This window comes from Mya arenaria, chromosome 2 (assembly GCF_026914265.1).
Source record: "Mya arenaria isolate MELC-2E11 chromosome 2, ASM2691426v1".
Lineage (NCBI taxonomy): Eukaryota > Metazoa > Mollusca > Bivalvia > Myida > Myidae > Mya > Mya arenaria.
The window spans coordinates 57,742,614-57,758,747 of record NC_069123.1 but is presented as its reverse complement, the minus strand read 5'-3'; the positions used below and the strand labels follow the sequence as shown (position 1 = coordinate 57,758,747).

At 32.6% G+C, this 16,134-nt stretch overlaps 1 protein-coding gene across 8 annotated transcripts in view; it reads left to right on the top strand.

Annotated features, from left to right (window-relative positions):
* Window positions 1–16,134, top strand: part of LOC128210465 (glutamine--fructose-6-phosphate aminotransferase [isomerizing] 2-like) — a 35,309-nt gene that overhangs the window by 1,742 nt on the left and 17,433 nt on the right. For 3 of the 8 annotated variants that reach the window (XM_052914823.1, XM_052914835.1, XM_052914816.1), the window contains exons 2-12: window positions 2,374–2,481; window positions 2,889–2,990; window positions 5,158–5,283; window positions 7,352–7,410; window positions 8,177–8,308; window positions 8,711–8,772; window positions 9,023–9,102; window positions 10,440–10,469; window positions 13,017–13,115; window positions 14,003–14,114; window positions 14,963–15,150. In XM_052914823.1, coding sequence (XP_052770783.1) covers window positions 2,374–2,481; window positions 2,889–2,990; window positions 5,158–5,283; window positions 7,352–7,410; window positions 8,177–8,308; window positions 8,711–8,772; window positions 9,023–9,102; window positions 10,440–10,469; window positions 13,017–13,115; window positions 14,003–14,114; window positions 14,963–15,150 — 1,098 coding nt within the window. Of the gene's footprint in view, window positions 1–2,373; window positions 2,482–2,888; window positions 2,991–5,157; window positions 5,284–7,351; window positions 7,411–8,176; window positions 8,309–8,710; window positions 8,773–9,022; window positions 9,103–9,753; window positions 9,781–10,439; window positions 10,470–13,016; window positions 13,116–14,002; window positions 14,115–14,962; window positions 15,151–16,134 lie in introns of all 8 variants that reach the window. The other 5 variants (XM_052914830.1, XM_052914842.1, XM_052914850.1 and 2 more) reach the window with 5 other exon arrangements.

Sequence of the window (16,134 nt, the reverse complement as noted above, 5' to 3'; positions counted from 1 at the left end):
GTAGAATGGATAGTTTTAGGATATTTGTTGTTTTTTGGCAATTTAAAGACATTTAATTTAACTTTAATGTTACATATAGCTTCCCTATTATTTTGAATATATTTTGCACTGAAAAAGGCATATTTATAAAGAAAAAATAATATTTTTTTACAAAAAATGGCCAAAAAATCAACAATCCTAGACCTGTTTTTTCTAATCTTTCAAGAGCAGTACAGATAACTCTTAAAACAGAGCAGGGCTTTATGGGGGGCTTTGCCCCCTGTGAACCCAACCAAGGCACTGGGTAAAATCACAATTTTAGGCATTTTGTTGCTATTTTCCTAAATTCACAAACATGCAGGAAAAAGCTCTGGGCCTATGTTATGCATTTCCAAAAAACACACCATCGCTGGACTTCAAATCGTTATCTAACAAGACAGTTTAGGCTATGTGCTACTCCTTATCATATTCTGTAAACTTGTTAGATTTGAGGTTTATGCAAAAATTATATTTGAAAACGAATATATTGTATTGAAGTGTGCCTTATTTTGATTTGGAAGGGCTAATTAATGAAAACTGACTCGTTAGAGGCAAAGTTACAGAAAAAATAAACTTACCAATTCCATCTTAATTCAATACTAATTCCATCAAGTGTTTTTTTGTTTATAAGTTTTTTGTTGAACTTCTGTGCAATTGCTTAAATGTATTTTTGTCATAATTGGCAGGCCCATGCAGCCAAGGGCAAACATAATTGTTTTGATTTTTTTTTAAAAAGCTTCATTTCTTTTAGAAATGTCTCTAGAATAGCCAGCACACATGCATATGCTTCTAAATAATCTACCAGTACTTAAACCAGTGAATGACTGAATAGAAATTTAGCAGTTGTTCTCATCATCAGGCCTTCACAACCATTAAATAATATATGGGGTGGATATTATTGTTTAAATTATTCCAGTAGACTTGTTACTTAATGCAATTGTATATTTTAAAATATTAATGAGACTCAAGAAAAGTTTTTCGCAAAGTTGCATTTTCGAATGAGGAAGTTTTGAGGTGATCATGTAATTGTTCAATGGTATTTGAACATAGTAATAGTAGACTAAGGTGTTCCAGCGGTCTCTTTCATTACCACAACCATTTATTCTATTCTCTGAAGCGCAAATAATAAACCTGCACTTTAATCTATCAGGAAGATATGGTACCGATTAGAATAAGTGGCAGATTTGATATGTATTTATTACTATTAAATGATAAAGATTTCTAAAATATACTGGTGGCCTTGTTACCTTTATTCCTAATAAGTCTTGCAGAAGCAGGAAGACTGCTGTTTATAGAATTATAGAACAGGTGTGGATTGATTGGTCCTGCAGTAGACTAGGAAGTTGACAGAATGACATGCTCAATAATTACATAGACTTGCAGAAAGGGGGGTTTACCTGGCTTTGAGTGAAAATATTCGCATGGCCAGTTAAAGACGTACAATAAAGGTTGATGGTGTTTTGTTTTTTTTGTTGTTTTTTTAATGCATTATCCTGTTTAACTCATTTGTGTTGAATGATCAAAATAAAAGAGCATGATTTAGGCACAGATAAAAAAAATCTTAGCCTTTATAAATTATGTTATTTTTTTTAATTAATACCTATGTGTCCACAAATTCCCCCATTTGAAGCACCAAAACATTGCTAATACTTTTATCTGTGTTCAAATCATATGCATTTTTTTATTTATCATTCAAGTCAAACACGACAATGCATTAATTTTTTTTTTTTATTTGCATGAAACTTGATGGTGGGCCTTTAATAAAAAAGTTTAAAGACCACATACATGTAGATTGTATTCCTCTTACAAATGGTCACCCTGATAAGCAGAGAAAGTATACCCGTTGCAAAGTTGTTGTTTGTAGTTTGAAATTTGTGTTCTTAACACATTATTTATTTTCTTTCAGTTTAAATATCACTTGAACTTTAATAATTTATTGATTCAACTAATTTTCAATGGATAATAATAATAATAATGGTAAAACCATAACTATATCGTGACGCTGAAATAAATAAAGATAAGAAATGATGAGTTGCTCAGGACAACTGCCGGATAACTATTCACCCAATACTGCAGGTAGTCGTCTTCAACATTCGCTGTTTGCATGGCAGTAATCTGTCTTGCATTTTCAAAAATTGATCATGTTGTACACAAATGGTTTTTCCCACTAAAATGCATTGCACCTTTATTCTTATTTCAGTAACTTTAAAAGGTAATTTGTCCTTTTATAGAGCTTACTACTATAACTTGGCAGCCATTGCTGTTAATGTCGCTGCTGAAATAGTGATGATGATATTGGTGGTCTCAACATTAGTTTTAATTGGTCATAATGCTGACATTGTTGCTGTATTTCAGGGATATTTGCATACTTGAACTACATGGTTCCCGCCAAAAGGAAGGAGATCCTGGAAATTCTCCTCAATGGACTCAAACGCATGGAGTACCGAGGATACGACTCCGCAGGTTAATTGTTTTTTGGTTGATTAGATTTTTTTTGAAGATACTATTTAGAAACTTTTAGAAGGAACCTTTATCTGTTTAAATATTTACCAGTAGTTTGTTGGTCATTTTTTTGGATATTGTTTTCATCTAAATGCAATGCAGTCAGTGAGTGATTGTCTGTCTCTGTTTTTTTCAATTTTGAAAATTGTTTTAAATTGGGGAAATGCATGATCATGCAAATGATGTGTTTCAGCTTCTAGAAATTCAAAACTGAAAGGCAAATCTAAAAAATGATCATATCATTAATCCAGGGTTGTTTTTTAATAATGAACATACAGCAACTCAAACATTCTATTTCATTAATATTGTTCACTGCAAAAATTGAAAATTCAGAGCGAATAAAAGGGTAATGATTTTTTGTTGTCTAGGTGTTGCGTTTGACTGCAATGAAGAATTCCCGGACAAGAAATGCTCCATCAAGATGGTGAAGAAACGGGGCAAGGTGAAGGAGCTCGAGGCAGAATTACAGAGTATGTACTTGCACTGATATAGTGGGATGATGGGGCTAGTGGATTTGGGATGGGGCTCAGTTGAGGGAGTTTACAGAGAATTTATTTGGATGGATTGGGTGACTTTTTGTAGAGTACATTAAATATTAAATAGTGAGTTCTTAAGGAGTTTGGTCAGAAGAGTTTATTTAGTATAGAGGGGTTAGGGGTTTGAAGAATAGTATGGGAAAGTGGTTGGCTGTTGGTCTTTTAGGGGATCATAGCTTTCCATTGAGATATAGAGCTTATGAAATTTGGTTGCTCATGATGGGTTTAGAGGAACTGAAATGGAAGTTTGGGGTTCCAAGTTTTTTCTTAACTATGCTGCTACCTTGCTTTAAAGTTACCAAGGTAACAGCTTCAAAATGAAAAATATTAATGAAAATGTATGAAAGAGATAAGTATCTTTTTAAAAACTTTTGTTGAACTGATGGTTCATTTTCCTGCAGCATATAATTTTACAACTCTCATATTATGAGTGTGATTAATTACTGGCTGAAGTATTTATGAATAATCTTGCACAAAAGGATGATATGCAAATATTTGGAAATGCTGAACATTTATGGTCTTTTTAATTCAAATATTAACCAGTTCTGGTTAACCAACCATATTTTGGAAATGGTATTAAAATGATTATAAGCGTATGGAAAAGAAGTTCGCTTCATTTTATCTCATAATCAACTTATTTACATTTTGAAATGCGTTGCTGAAGACAAACCAGGAAGTTTTCTCATGTTTGTTTTTTTTGTCCATATTATGGTCTTCAACAATTGATTTTGTAAATGGATTTGTATTGATATATTATTGTTATATTATACTGCAGTTGAAGTATTCTAGTGTGCCAGCAAACAAAAAGACAAATACCTTTAAAACTTTAATGAAATTCTACCCAATACTTAAAGGCGTAAAAAGCGGACAAGGTGTGCAAAAAATTTGGTAAAAATTAATTTCAAAAGAATTGGGGTATGCAACAAGGAAGTCTTTGGCTTGCGAGAAAAGAGGTTCCTAGATAAGTGACATTGAGATTGTGTGGTTTAGAGTTTCTTTAATGATCTATTATAAACCTACACATTTTTCAATTGTACTATCTGAACAAATATATTTGAAGAAAATGAAATATTACACCCATTGTATTTAAATGTTAATGCTCAGTGGTTGACCTCATATTGTGAAATATGAGAAATAGGCTATATTTTTTATAAATTACGCACTATAGCATGAATTAGCAGTTTTGTAAATACAGAAGTATCACTTTTTAGAATGCAAGACATCCATTTTGTTTTTTAACTCAGAAGTCTCCAAATATGCAGTAACTGATAAACTAGAATCCTTTTTTGAACTTTAAAAGATTGTTAATCAGTAAGTTATCAATTCAAGTCAGATACTACTTTTTTTGGATGATTTTATCTCTTCCTCCTTACCAGAAAGAATGTCACAAGATAAAAACTTTTACATTTGGAATTTTCTTTCACTCTTTTCTTAGAAAAACCCATCCCCACTGCGAAAATGACATGAAATCTTATTTTTAGAATAGTGATAAAATGGTATCATGACTGTGCTTCTATTGTACTGACAATGTTCGGATTTATGGACAAATATTTGAAAGCTTTGCCTCACTGGAATGGGAAAGGACATTGACATTTTTGTCTTTATTTTCTTTCCTTTTCTTGTTTTTAAAATGCATCAAAGGAATGATCCAATGAATTGTTGTAATGATATGGGCCATTAAATACTTTTAAAGTAATTGAGTTATCATGCGGTATTTTGTGCTGCATTGCAATAATTAAACTGTACTAAAGCATTGCATATATTTTAAGCTAGTTTTATTGAACAATTAAATGTCTGGGATGTAAGATAAAGATACTCATGAATAACTTCAGCTTATTGGATAATAACTACAGCTTATCTTATCAGAAAAAGGTTTCTTTTTATAGCCCTCCTTTATGTTTGCAAGCCAAAAAGAAGCTATGTTTAAAATTATTTTATTTTAGGGGCCAAAAGTGATCATGCATATAATATACTTGCATTATATTAACTGTGAATGTGCCGTCCTCTAAGCATTGACCAGTGACATGACCACCAAGATCATGTCTCCCGAAGATGTCTATTGTATTTAACATGCAACCTTAATATTTTGTCCATGTTTCAGAGGAAAATGGTTTATGCCGTGAGAAAGAGTATGAGATTCACTGTGGGATTGCCCATACCCGATGGGCGACACACGGAGAGCCCAATGAGGTCAATAGTCACCCACAGAGGTCAGATCCTAACAACGGTGAGTGACTCAACTATAGTTTGAAAGTGGTTTTAGGAAGGTCACTTCTCATAAGGAAATTGTGTTCTAGTGTATGTTGTAAAGTGTAACGGGTTTGTTACTTAATGAATTATATTCAGCCATGTGCTTCTACAAAACCATGCAGTGATGGATTCTTGATGAGCTGTGGTATATTTTAACACAAGTCCTGGATGACAGTGTATGCCATGTACCAGTATATCATATGACATTGCCTGAAATTGTTCCCACCCACCATGTGAAAATAGTAAGGGATGATTTGATCTGAACATTCATAATTGGAAATCTCAAGTGATTGCGTAGGCTGTAGGACAGGCTAGCTTGACTTTGATGAACTATATTCACTGTAAGGTATGTGATGAACCCAAAGTTCAAAGATTTAGTACTTGTTCCAAGTGGCACTTTTATGGCTCAAACTAATATCATGTCCTCAACTACTGTCTTTGCAGAAGGAGAAAGAAACTCGCTGTTTGACTTAAGGCCACTATAATACTTAAAGTTATATAATAATGCATGAATATTACTTTTTTATGTTACTTCTTTTACTGTTCAGCTTAATTAGGTACAGTAAGTTTTGAGGCATTCTAACAATAAATTCTAATTCTTATCAATACATATCTTAGACTTCTTAAATTTCTCCTGTGAAAACTCAGATAAACTGAAGATAGTTGCAACCTTTTTGATAGATGATGCAAGATATATCAAGATAAAAACTATTTACAAATTGTTTGTCCCAACGATCAATCAAGGAGTGATATGTGGATAGTTTTGTTGTTGGGAGGAGAGAGACGGTGTATATTGGAAGACCACAGATTTCAAGGCTAGTTAATGAATAAACCACTAGACCGCTTATGAAATCAATTTCATTAGGCATAAAGCTGCTGTGACCATCATTTATTTATCTAACCAGTATGATGGACTATTGTCTGTATTGGGCAACATCTGGTTGGGAAAGATAGCTCCAGCCCAGTTAGTCAATATTACATGGGAAGATGTTGTCCACACACTGATGAAATTACATACAATGTACTTAGCTCTTACCAAATAAGCTGGGATTAAGATTGTCAAACAAACAACAACACAATCTCCATATTGTACAATCAGGTCTAACAGATAAAATTGAATCAATGATCAACTTACATGTAACTGAAATATGCAGACAAAAGATGAACATTTGTGGTTATGATGCAATAAATTCTCAGTTTTTAAGATATGCCTTTGTTCTGCATCTGTATTTTTTCTTCACATTAACATTTTCACTTTTTGTTAATTACAGTGTGTCTGTGAATCACTTATTGTTGTCTGAACCACCTTTGTTTTACATATCATCTTCCTTGAAGTGTTGAATAATAATAAATTGTTATAACTACATGGTATGTAATTAGAAACTTCTCATCATCAATTACTTACTGAAAAAGTTTGTGCTGATAGGCTAGGAATTTTTAGGTTCATTTAGCAGTTATGAGGAAAAGTCTGCTAATTTCTTTCATTAACAATACATGAAAGCATGTTTTTAAGATATATATAGGAGTTTATCCAAGACAGTTGCTTAAGCATTGTCAAAGATACTAAATAGATGTTAAGATCATGTGATATCTTATTTCAAAATTATCTATACGATTTTAAGGACCTTTGCAAAGCCCTTCCCTAATGGATTTGTTTTCAATTATCAGTAGATGATGTGAATTTCAGCAAGGCATAAAAGTGATTTTGTCTGTTTATGGTTTCTTAACCTACCCTATTTTAAGCACTGACCCTAGATGTTTTTATTGCCTTAAGAATTTTTTTTTCATTTGCTAGATTTTTATCTATTAAAAGTTAAAAATTAAGGTGTTTTGGGCTTTTTTAACAATACCAGGGATGTGAATACAGATCTAGCATATTTGTTTTCTAATGCTTTTAAATAATCTGCCCTTCCTCCCCTTTTTTAGGTGGTGGGGGGCATAAATGATAAAACCAGAATCAATTTTTTTATTAGGCATTACATTCTTTATTGCCATCAAGTTCACCATTGTTTGGATTGAATGTTATGTTTGTTCTTCTGTTTCAGAGTTTGTGGTGGTCCACAATGGCATCGTCACAAACTACAAAGACATCAAGGAGTTCCTGGTAAGAAACCTAACACTGGTCAAAGGTGTTTACCTGTGTGAATGCAGTTACTTTTTAAGTTTATGAGCAGATCTGTCCCTAATTTCTTGAACAAGTTTAAGCTTGCCCTATTTTTGGTATGGTTAACTTCCTTTAATTTGCTCAAGTTGAAGATTGCAGACTTTTTGGTGTGTTTTTTAAAGATAATCATGATAAAACTTCTGTTCATATCAGCATTTCATTTGGATAAATGAAAAAAGTAATGGTACTTCAACTATTTTGTTTTGAAATTTTCAAGGAAGTATTGCCTCTTAGCTTAAAGTTATTCTTGCACCTGTTATAGTCTTTATTCAATATCAGTATTATTTTTAACTGTTTGTTAAGGGGGATGATTTTTTTGTTACACAGACTTTCCAAAAAAAAATCAATTATTTAATCTTTGCCAGTTTACCTTTTAATTTGTTTCAAGTTTAAAGTGAAAGTTTGTGATATTTTAACACCAATGGGAAAACGATCATCATTCTATAGAACCTACTCATTGTTAAATTCTTATTGAAAATATGCCCCAAAACACTTTGATGGTAGCATTGATTGAATGATAATATAGTTATCAGATTGATTTTGAGCACTATCCCGCACAAAGGGATGACACTCATGTTTTTTAGTTGGATTTTATCATTGATTGTTTTTATTAACGTAAATATGGGTTTATGGGATCAAGTAATGAAAATAACACATAAAAACAACCTCTTGCCTAATGGGAAACCAAAACTTCTGTGTTTCACAGGTAAAGAAGGGATTCGAGTTTGAGTCTGAGACGGACACGGAGGTGATTGCCAAGCTGGCCAAGCATGTTTATGACTCGTACCACCACGAGTCATCCTTCAGACAGATCGTGGAAATAGTCGTCCAGCAGCTGGTACGTCACATAGCAACCAATAGATTCCATGATAGCCTGTAGGTTGCAGGGGTAGAAACTATACTGTAGTAAAGGGCACATAACAGCATTGTTTATCACATAAGAAAAAAATGCTCTTGACCAGCCTGTGGCCAGCATCAGGGTGGGTGGGGTTCATTCAGTATGTTGCTGAATAACTTTAGAAGCCTTTATATATGGGTATATTATCTCAGACAAGTAAAATAACTAGCGATACGCTCTTGTGACTCAAGAGTTATTCCCCTTTAATTATAAAAATTACCTGAAACTGGTCTTGTCTGCTCAAGAACTTTAGAAGCATTTGTCCAATCACCACCAAATTTGGTCATATGTATTGGCATACTATCTCTATTCTAATGTTGATTTATTGTTGTTTTATTCCAGGAGGGAGCCTTTGCCCTCGCCTTCCTGAGTTCTCACTTCCCAGGGGAGTGTGTAGCTACAAGGTACAGTATATGATGCATTAAAGTTTATTAATTTTGCAATGATGTAAACTTGTTGTAAAATAATGTCATTAAAGTTAGAATTTATTTTTGTATATCCAGCATTTATTCTAAAAATTTATTATAGAAGTCTAACTTCACATTAAAGCAGTTATTAAACCAATGTTTCAGCCAACTTGTTCCCTATCAGGTTGCATACGTATACATTATATTCTCTTCAATTTTTTTTATTTTTTTTATAAACCAATGACAGGCGTGGTAGCCCCCTCGTCATTGGAGTGAAGAGCAAGGCAAAACTCTCCACCGATCACATCCCGGTTTTCTACAGCAAAGGTAAGATAACTCCCATGGTGAATAAACCATTATTATCTCCCAAGATGTTACAGCGTTAAATGATTCATTGTACTTTGTAATAACTGTCCTAAGAGACAATTATAGTGCTGTTCACCATATTATACCTACAAGTATTCAGTCTTTGGTGGATGTCATTATTACCCTTGCACCCAGTAGCCTGCTGACTCTTAACATGTTATACAGTTGTACTTTTGAAATTCATGTTAAGGAACTGTTATGTGAATTGTCTCTGAACTGACTTTGGATGCTTATAATCTACTAAATATCTTTGAACTTCTGAATGAAAAATGAAATGCGAGTTTGTGTTTTCTTTCTAACTGTGGAAAAACAAGTTAATAAAGAACTTATTCTGTTTGCCATTTTGGATATGCAGTATATGTTGTGCGATGTTTTGAATGTGTTCATTAAATGGTCTTTTGCAGCATTGTTTAGTCAAAAGGCCTTTCACATTCTTTTGTCATTTTTTTTTTTTTTAAAGATTACCTCCAACCTTATATAGTATGTCTGTGATAAATATTTAATTCAGAAAAATGCTATGATGGGTTTGTTTTGCTGCAAAGGACTATTAGTATATTGTTTATATAAATACCACTTCTTTAAAAGTAAAAATCCTTCCCATATTATTTTAAGATTTCCCAAAGGCCGGACATCAATCAAGTAATGAAATGCATAGAACTAAGTATTAGATGGTGTTATGTGTACATGTATGTTAATGGAACCCTCAGTTTGTTTTGTTTGTTTAATAGCGTGTATATTGAGGATCTGGCATGTGGTCAAACCCCTGCATGTTTTCTAGAAAGGCACAAATCTTTGAAAACATCACTTAAATGCAAGGCATGGGGGAAGGTACATGTACCAAGGAATGTTACCTATTACATGTATTTAAATGTACAAAATGACCAACCTTTATATGTTCTCTCCTTTTGCTAAACTCCTCAGAAGGTATATCATATCTTTTTACTTGTGTGTATAGGCTGGCTTATTTGGATAGGGCGCGGAAAATGCTAGCTTTGTGGTTATAAATGGGCTATAATGCATTTGTGTCGTTTCGTTGAATGTCATGTACAGTTTCTTCATACCTCATGTATATAGTCTTGTGCACTGCATAACCTTATATATGAGAATTGTGAGAAGGAGCTGGCCTGATGATATGTAAACAAGAGTGTGGTTTGTGTCTTGCAGTTGTCGTGAATTAGAGAAAACACCACCAATGGGCAGTATATGAAATTATGTAGCAATCGATGATCTTAATGTTCTACAACCAAATATGTTACAGTCTCTGATGAATCCTCATTAGTTTACTTTTATATTCTTAGGCATGAAAGATTACAATTCTGTGAATGAAGGTATTGGTATTTTTATAACTTAACTCAGGTGTGGTGATCAACTGTTTTATGGTAGATTATTCAACCTAAAAAATTCATACCGCTGCCATGTTTATTGTGGCTGTCTGCATGATGATTGATGAGGATACATTCTTTTTAATCGTTTGATAAGTTAACTAATAGTGCAACGTTTGATAATCGGAGTTTAATTTAGAGATCATGAACAATCATTGTGAAGTGCTGAAGTGATGTGCAAGCAAAAAAAAGAGAAAAAGACAAGATGCATCGTAATCAGTTAGATGTTGCTGATGCATGTGTATTGCCATACATGAAGAGTATTTTGTGCTATCGCGGCTCATATGCAATGTGAATGTGCCATACATGTAACATATACCAGCTGACTACCTGGGAATGGTTGATATCACACCATCGAAATGTGTGTAAGAGCATAGCCAGTCTCTGCTTCCTCCTTTAAATGCTTATAAACACTCTTCGGCTTCGAGTCACAACGGTGAAACAAGGTGCTACTGCCGTCTGTCTGTACACTTCAATATCAGAATGCACTACCTATGGCATGTGTTAACATAATTTCTACCTTTGTTGAATAATCTTATTTTATTTTTGAAGTGATTTTGAAATGGTATTTAGAAAGCTAAACAAGTATTAAGACATTTTTCACTTGTTAAATTCAATAACAAAATAACATAAAAATGCTAGTTCTTTTACAGTCAGAACTAAAAATATTCATTTCATTTGTTGTCATTTATTTTCAGTGTAATAATATTTGTTGGTTTAGTTGTTAAGTGATTCAATATGAAATTGGCTTTATTATTTATTAATCTAGGTTTTGCATAAAGTTCTTTAATTACTCAGAAACATAACCTTCATATAACAACTTGAATAAAGCAAAAACCTCACTTTAAATTTAAAGATTACCAGTTGATCATGTTTTTCTCTCTTTCTCTGATGCTTCTTTGAGCGCCCTTAATAATAGTTTGTTTGGTGTTTCCACACCCACATGTTGAGGTGGTTGTAGGTTGGTATTTTGTTAAATAATGACCATCTGAGATGCTAAAAATATTTCGTGCTGCAGATATTTTTGCAATTGATCGCTGACACGCCAAACTAGCTATTTTTAAATTGTAGTCGCCTTCAAATATTATAATTTGATGATTCTGTAATTTACATTGTCCACGGTCCAAGACTGTCTTTTTAACATTTCTTTTCAAGGTATTTATTAGTTGTCTTTCATGAAAACTGATATATGAAGCTCTTAGCTGTTCCACTTGAAATTTCCATACTAATACTATGTACACTGGGTTTTTATGATTGTGGTTATTAAAGAAGATACCCATAAGTATGTCATGGTGATACTAGTTTAAATGACTGTCATAAATAAACTCCGACCTTTGTACTTATAAAGCAATAAACATTCATTGTGGCTCATACAATTAAAAACAAGCTCGCTCTTAATGGTCATAACATTCATGATTTAGGCGATGCACTCCATACATTTTAAATTTCACTATGAAAAAGAAAGATATCAGATAACGGGTCAAAATGATATTAAATTTTGTGGAATAAAATTCCATTGATATGATGCAATGCTGTTTGTAAAAACAGCAGAGATAAGGGACTTTATCATCTGATTTGAAGTACATGTATACAAATAAGGTTGTTCAGTTCCTAAACACAAGATCATCCAAGACACTTATATGAGCGGTCACAATTGATGTGCATTTATAAGGAGTTATGATTCATCATTCTGTTGTTTTGCAGTGTGTATGAAGTGCTCTTTGGCTTTGAACTTATTTTCCTGAGACTTTGATTACAGTTATCAGTGCAACACTTTGTGAAAGCATGTAGATATCACTGCTTGAAAAAGAAAACACTGTTGAAACAGCCTCATATTTGTTTGCCAGATTTAAAATAGAAACACCTAAATGTATGAAATCCTTAAAATTAAATTGTACAAAATGTATCCAAAGGCTGTGTTTCCTGATTTGCCTTCAGGATAAGCAAATATTTCCTATATTTATACAAAACTTCAACAATTGAAATAAAAAATCTCCATAGACCACCAGTTAATTTTATAAGTGTATCCATAAATGAAATCCAATTATTAAGAACTTTTTTGAAAATTAACAACATTGTTAACACAATACTTCTAAATCTTTATAACTCTGGAAGTTTCATTGACATACTTGTTATCTGTAGTGCATCTTTTAAATATGAGACAACTGTTTCAGCCATGCTTGTTTTTTGAAAATATGGGTATGTCTGAAAAAAGCTCACCTTTAACATTTGAAGACAATGCTTTAAACAAGGTTTGCAAGATATATAAATAAATATTGTGGTGAAAGTAAGGCAAGGTTTCAGGAAGACTTTCTTATTCTACTTTACTTTGTGACATTTTATTTCATTTCACAATCTGCATAAACAGTTAATTTACTGTAAAAGAAAAGTAATTATTGCGATTATAATCCAGCATATTGACATTTTACTGAAAAAAGAAGTTACAGAATATTGGTAAAAATGTTGATTGATAATAGAACTGCTTGTTTTCAGATGGATGTCAAGTTTGTCATGATAACAACTATAACACATGCGTTGATACAATCTGTAGCGAGCAAGGAAACTCTCGTAAACAAACAGACAGTTTTGAAAGTAAGCCTGTCCGAAGGCAAAGCACCAATATTCACTGGCGCTTGCATTCACAACTCCAACAGTCAAGTAATTTCTTGCAGAAGCTAACACTCCGATGCACGCCAGTTAGGACTTCTGAATAGCACATGAATTAACAGGATTACTAAAAGACATATATTTTGCAAAATGATATTACATAATATACAAAAAATTGACCTAAGCAATCAACATTGCCACTCAAGCTTGCTTTACATTGGAGACAATTTGTTTTAAGGTTTTGCTACATTTATCAAACCCCATATAATATGTATATTTCTCTGTAATGTGTGTATACCCTATGTTTAACACCGAAAATATTTAAAGCAAAAACTGTAACGAGTATCATTAGAATTTTAATATATATTTGAATGTATAATGTAAGTGCATGAACCATCATCTATACAATCATGAATATGCAAACAAATACAGCAGCGACAGTCAAATAAAATGATAAAACTTGTGGACACTGAAAAAAATAGATGTAGATTTTCTCAAGTTCAGGTTTTGGTTTTTTATTTTTTTTATTTTGGGAAATTGTTCACTCTTAAAGACACAACCAAGGTCTGAGTGAGGTGAATGCTATTTTTGCCTGTTTACTTATCAAATGTGTGGATGACTAGACAATGAAACTGATCAATGAGCAAATGAAACGGTTACTTTGCAATGATGATATATAATAAGTAAGTTTTAAAATAGAGGAATTTGTTTAAGCCTTTAAATACTGTGTTCATGTACATTTGGGTTCTTTGTTAAACGTGCAGAGGACATACAGAATTATTGATAGGACTGAGTGCATAAATTAAATATCTTACCTTTAACAATTTAAGACATCCAGTAGTAGCTCTTTATAATATTTTGACTGTTTTCAGATAACCGGAGTTTCCTTGCCCCTACAGCCCCAAAAAGGGCTTTCTCAGAGACGGAGTACCACACTGTTGGACCTGAGAAGGAAGTGGAATACTTCTTTGCTTCAGATGCCAGGTAGACTTGGGAAGAAACTTTTACCATCTCTGAGCATTTTACCTCATTTCTTCGATATTTAGCCCTTCTCTTTTCAAAGAAAAAAGTTGCAATATTTTAAAAGCCAAAGTGTTGTTGACAAAAACTTTCATGTTGGACATCGTTTAAAAACTGTTCAAGATATTGACACGAAACTTAGTTCGAAAACTGTTGCTAAAATATGTGTTCATTTTCCGCTTGATTAACTAAATAAGACAGATGAGCAAAGGATTCATCTTGCGATATTACAATGTTATGTAAATTGATGATATGAATAGTATACTTAATAGGGTCAAAACTAGAACTCATGAGAAAGCTACATTCATTATGTCAGTGATTTTGAAATGGCTAGAACCAGCTATAACAACTTATATTATTTTATTTAAAACAAATAGTTGCCTATCATAAAAATACTTTTGTATGAATGCAAGTGCAGACTTGAAATCGGTATTTTTTTTACATTTTAGTTGACACAAATATTTATGATTTGATTGCACTTATTATTTTTTATGGACAATTTATTGCTTGTTTAGTGAATATGAATTTAAGGACTATTTATTGTTAGTTCAGTAAATATGATTTTATGGACAATATATTGCTTGTTCAGTAAAACTTTAGCACGATTCCATAAATTACAGAAACAAATATTATTTTTTTTATGAAATAATTTAGGATATAGATTCATGTTTAACTATTAATAGACAAATAAAAAGTAAATTTATTTGCACATGAACTTCACTAGCTTTATTTTTATTATTTGTAAGCAGTAGAAGCTGTATAAAAGTTTAAATATAGATTATTATTTTTTTACATATTTAATCTTTTTTAAGCGCCATCATTGAGCACACCAACCAGGTGATATACCTGGAGGATGACGATGTTGCCGCAGTGACAAAGGGAAGCCTGACGCTTCACCGGATCAGACGGACGGTTCCTGGCGGGGGCGGCAAGGTGCAGGTGGAACCAGCTCTCCGCGAGATAGAGACACTGCAGCTCGAACTCCAGCAGATTATGAAAGGTACACTCACTGATCTCTTACTGTTTGTACAGAAAAACATCAGTCTATTGTCATAAATAACAGTAATGTCTTTCCAAATGTGTACATACACACACTTATACCTCATTCAATGATAAAGTAAATACTTGCTTTGCTCATAATTTATTTGATAGCTCGTCAATAACTGGAAAATTACGGACTTTATGTATAACCTTGATTGTTCCTAACAGGAAGATAAGATATAAAATATATAAGAAGTTTTTTATGACATTCTTATCAAAGCTACTGGAGAACAGAAACCATCATATATTACATGCTTGTATATCAATCTTGGCATGTCAAACTTAGATGTCAAGAGAGGGTTGGTGCTGATAATTTCCCTTCTCTGAAAATGAATATAAAATATAGCATATGACTTGTGTTTACCTGCTTAAAAGTAACAGTAAATATAATTGTGGATATACAAGCTTTGCATTTTGTTTCCAAAAGGTTTATATTCTAAACTACTGTGTAATGTAGATTAATTATTTTCACATATGCATTGTATTAAATACATTATCAGGACAGTAGAACTCTTTCATTTCTTTCATACATAAATTACAGTTATATATTTTTTCATCTGCTTTTGTAGAAATTGACGTCATCTTGATGTTGGAACAGTTGTTGCTGTAATTTATGTATGCTTTTAGCCTGGTAGCAGTTTTTTATCGTGACATTGCAATCTTTCAGACCCTGTACATATTTGTCATAGGACATGCTACAATAATACAACGTTACATTAATGTTACCTTTTTTGCGTACATTCTGTATCTATTGTACTTGTAAAAGTATAAATACTGATTATGCTAACCTCATGCCATGAATTGTATTTCAAATTGTAATGTCACTGTTGTGATGTCATGACGTCACAATTTTAACCACTTTGTTTATTTCTTTGATTGAAGCGGGCATTTGTCTTCTATTTGGGATATTTAATTAATAGAACTTGAAATGCATCACTGTTGT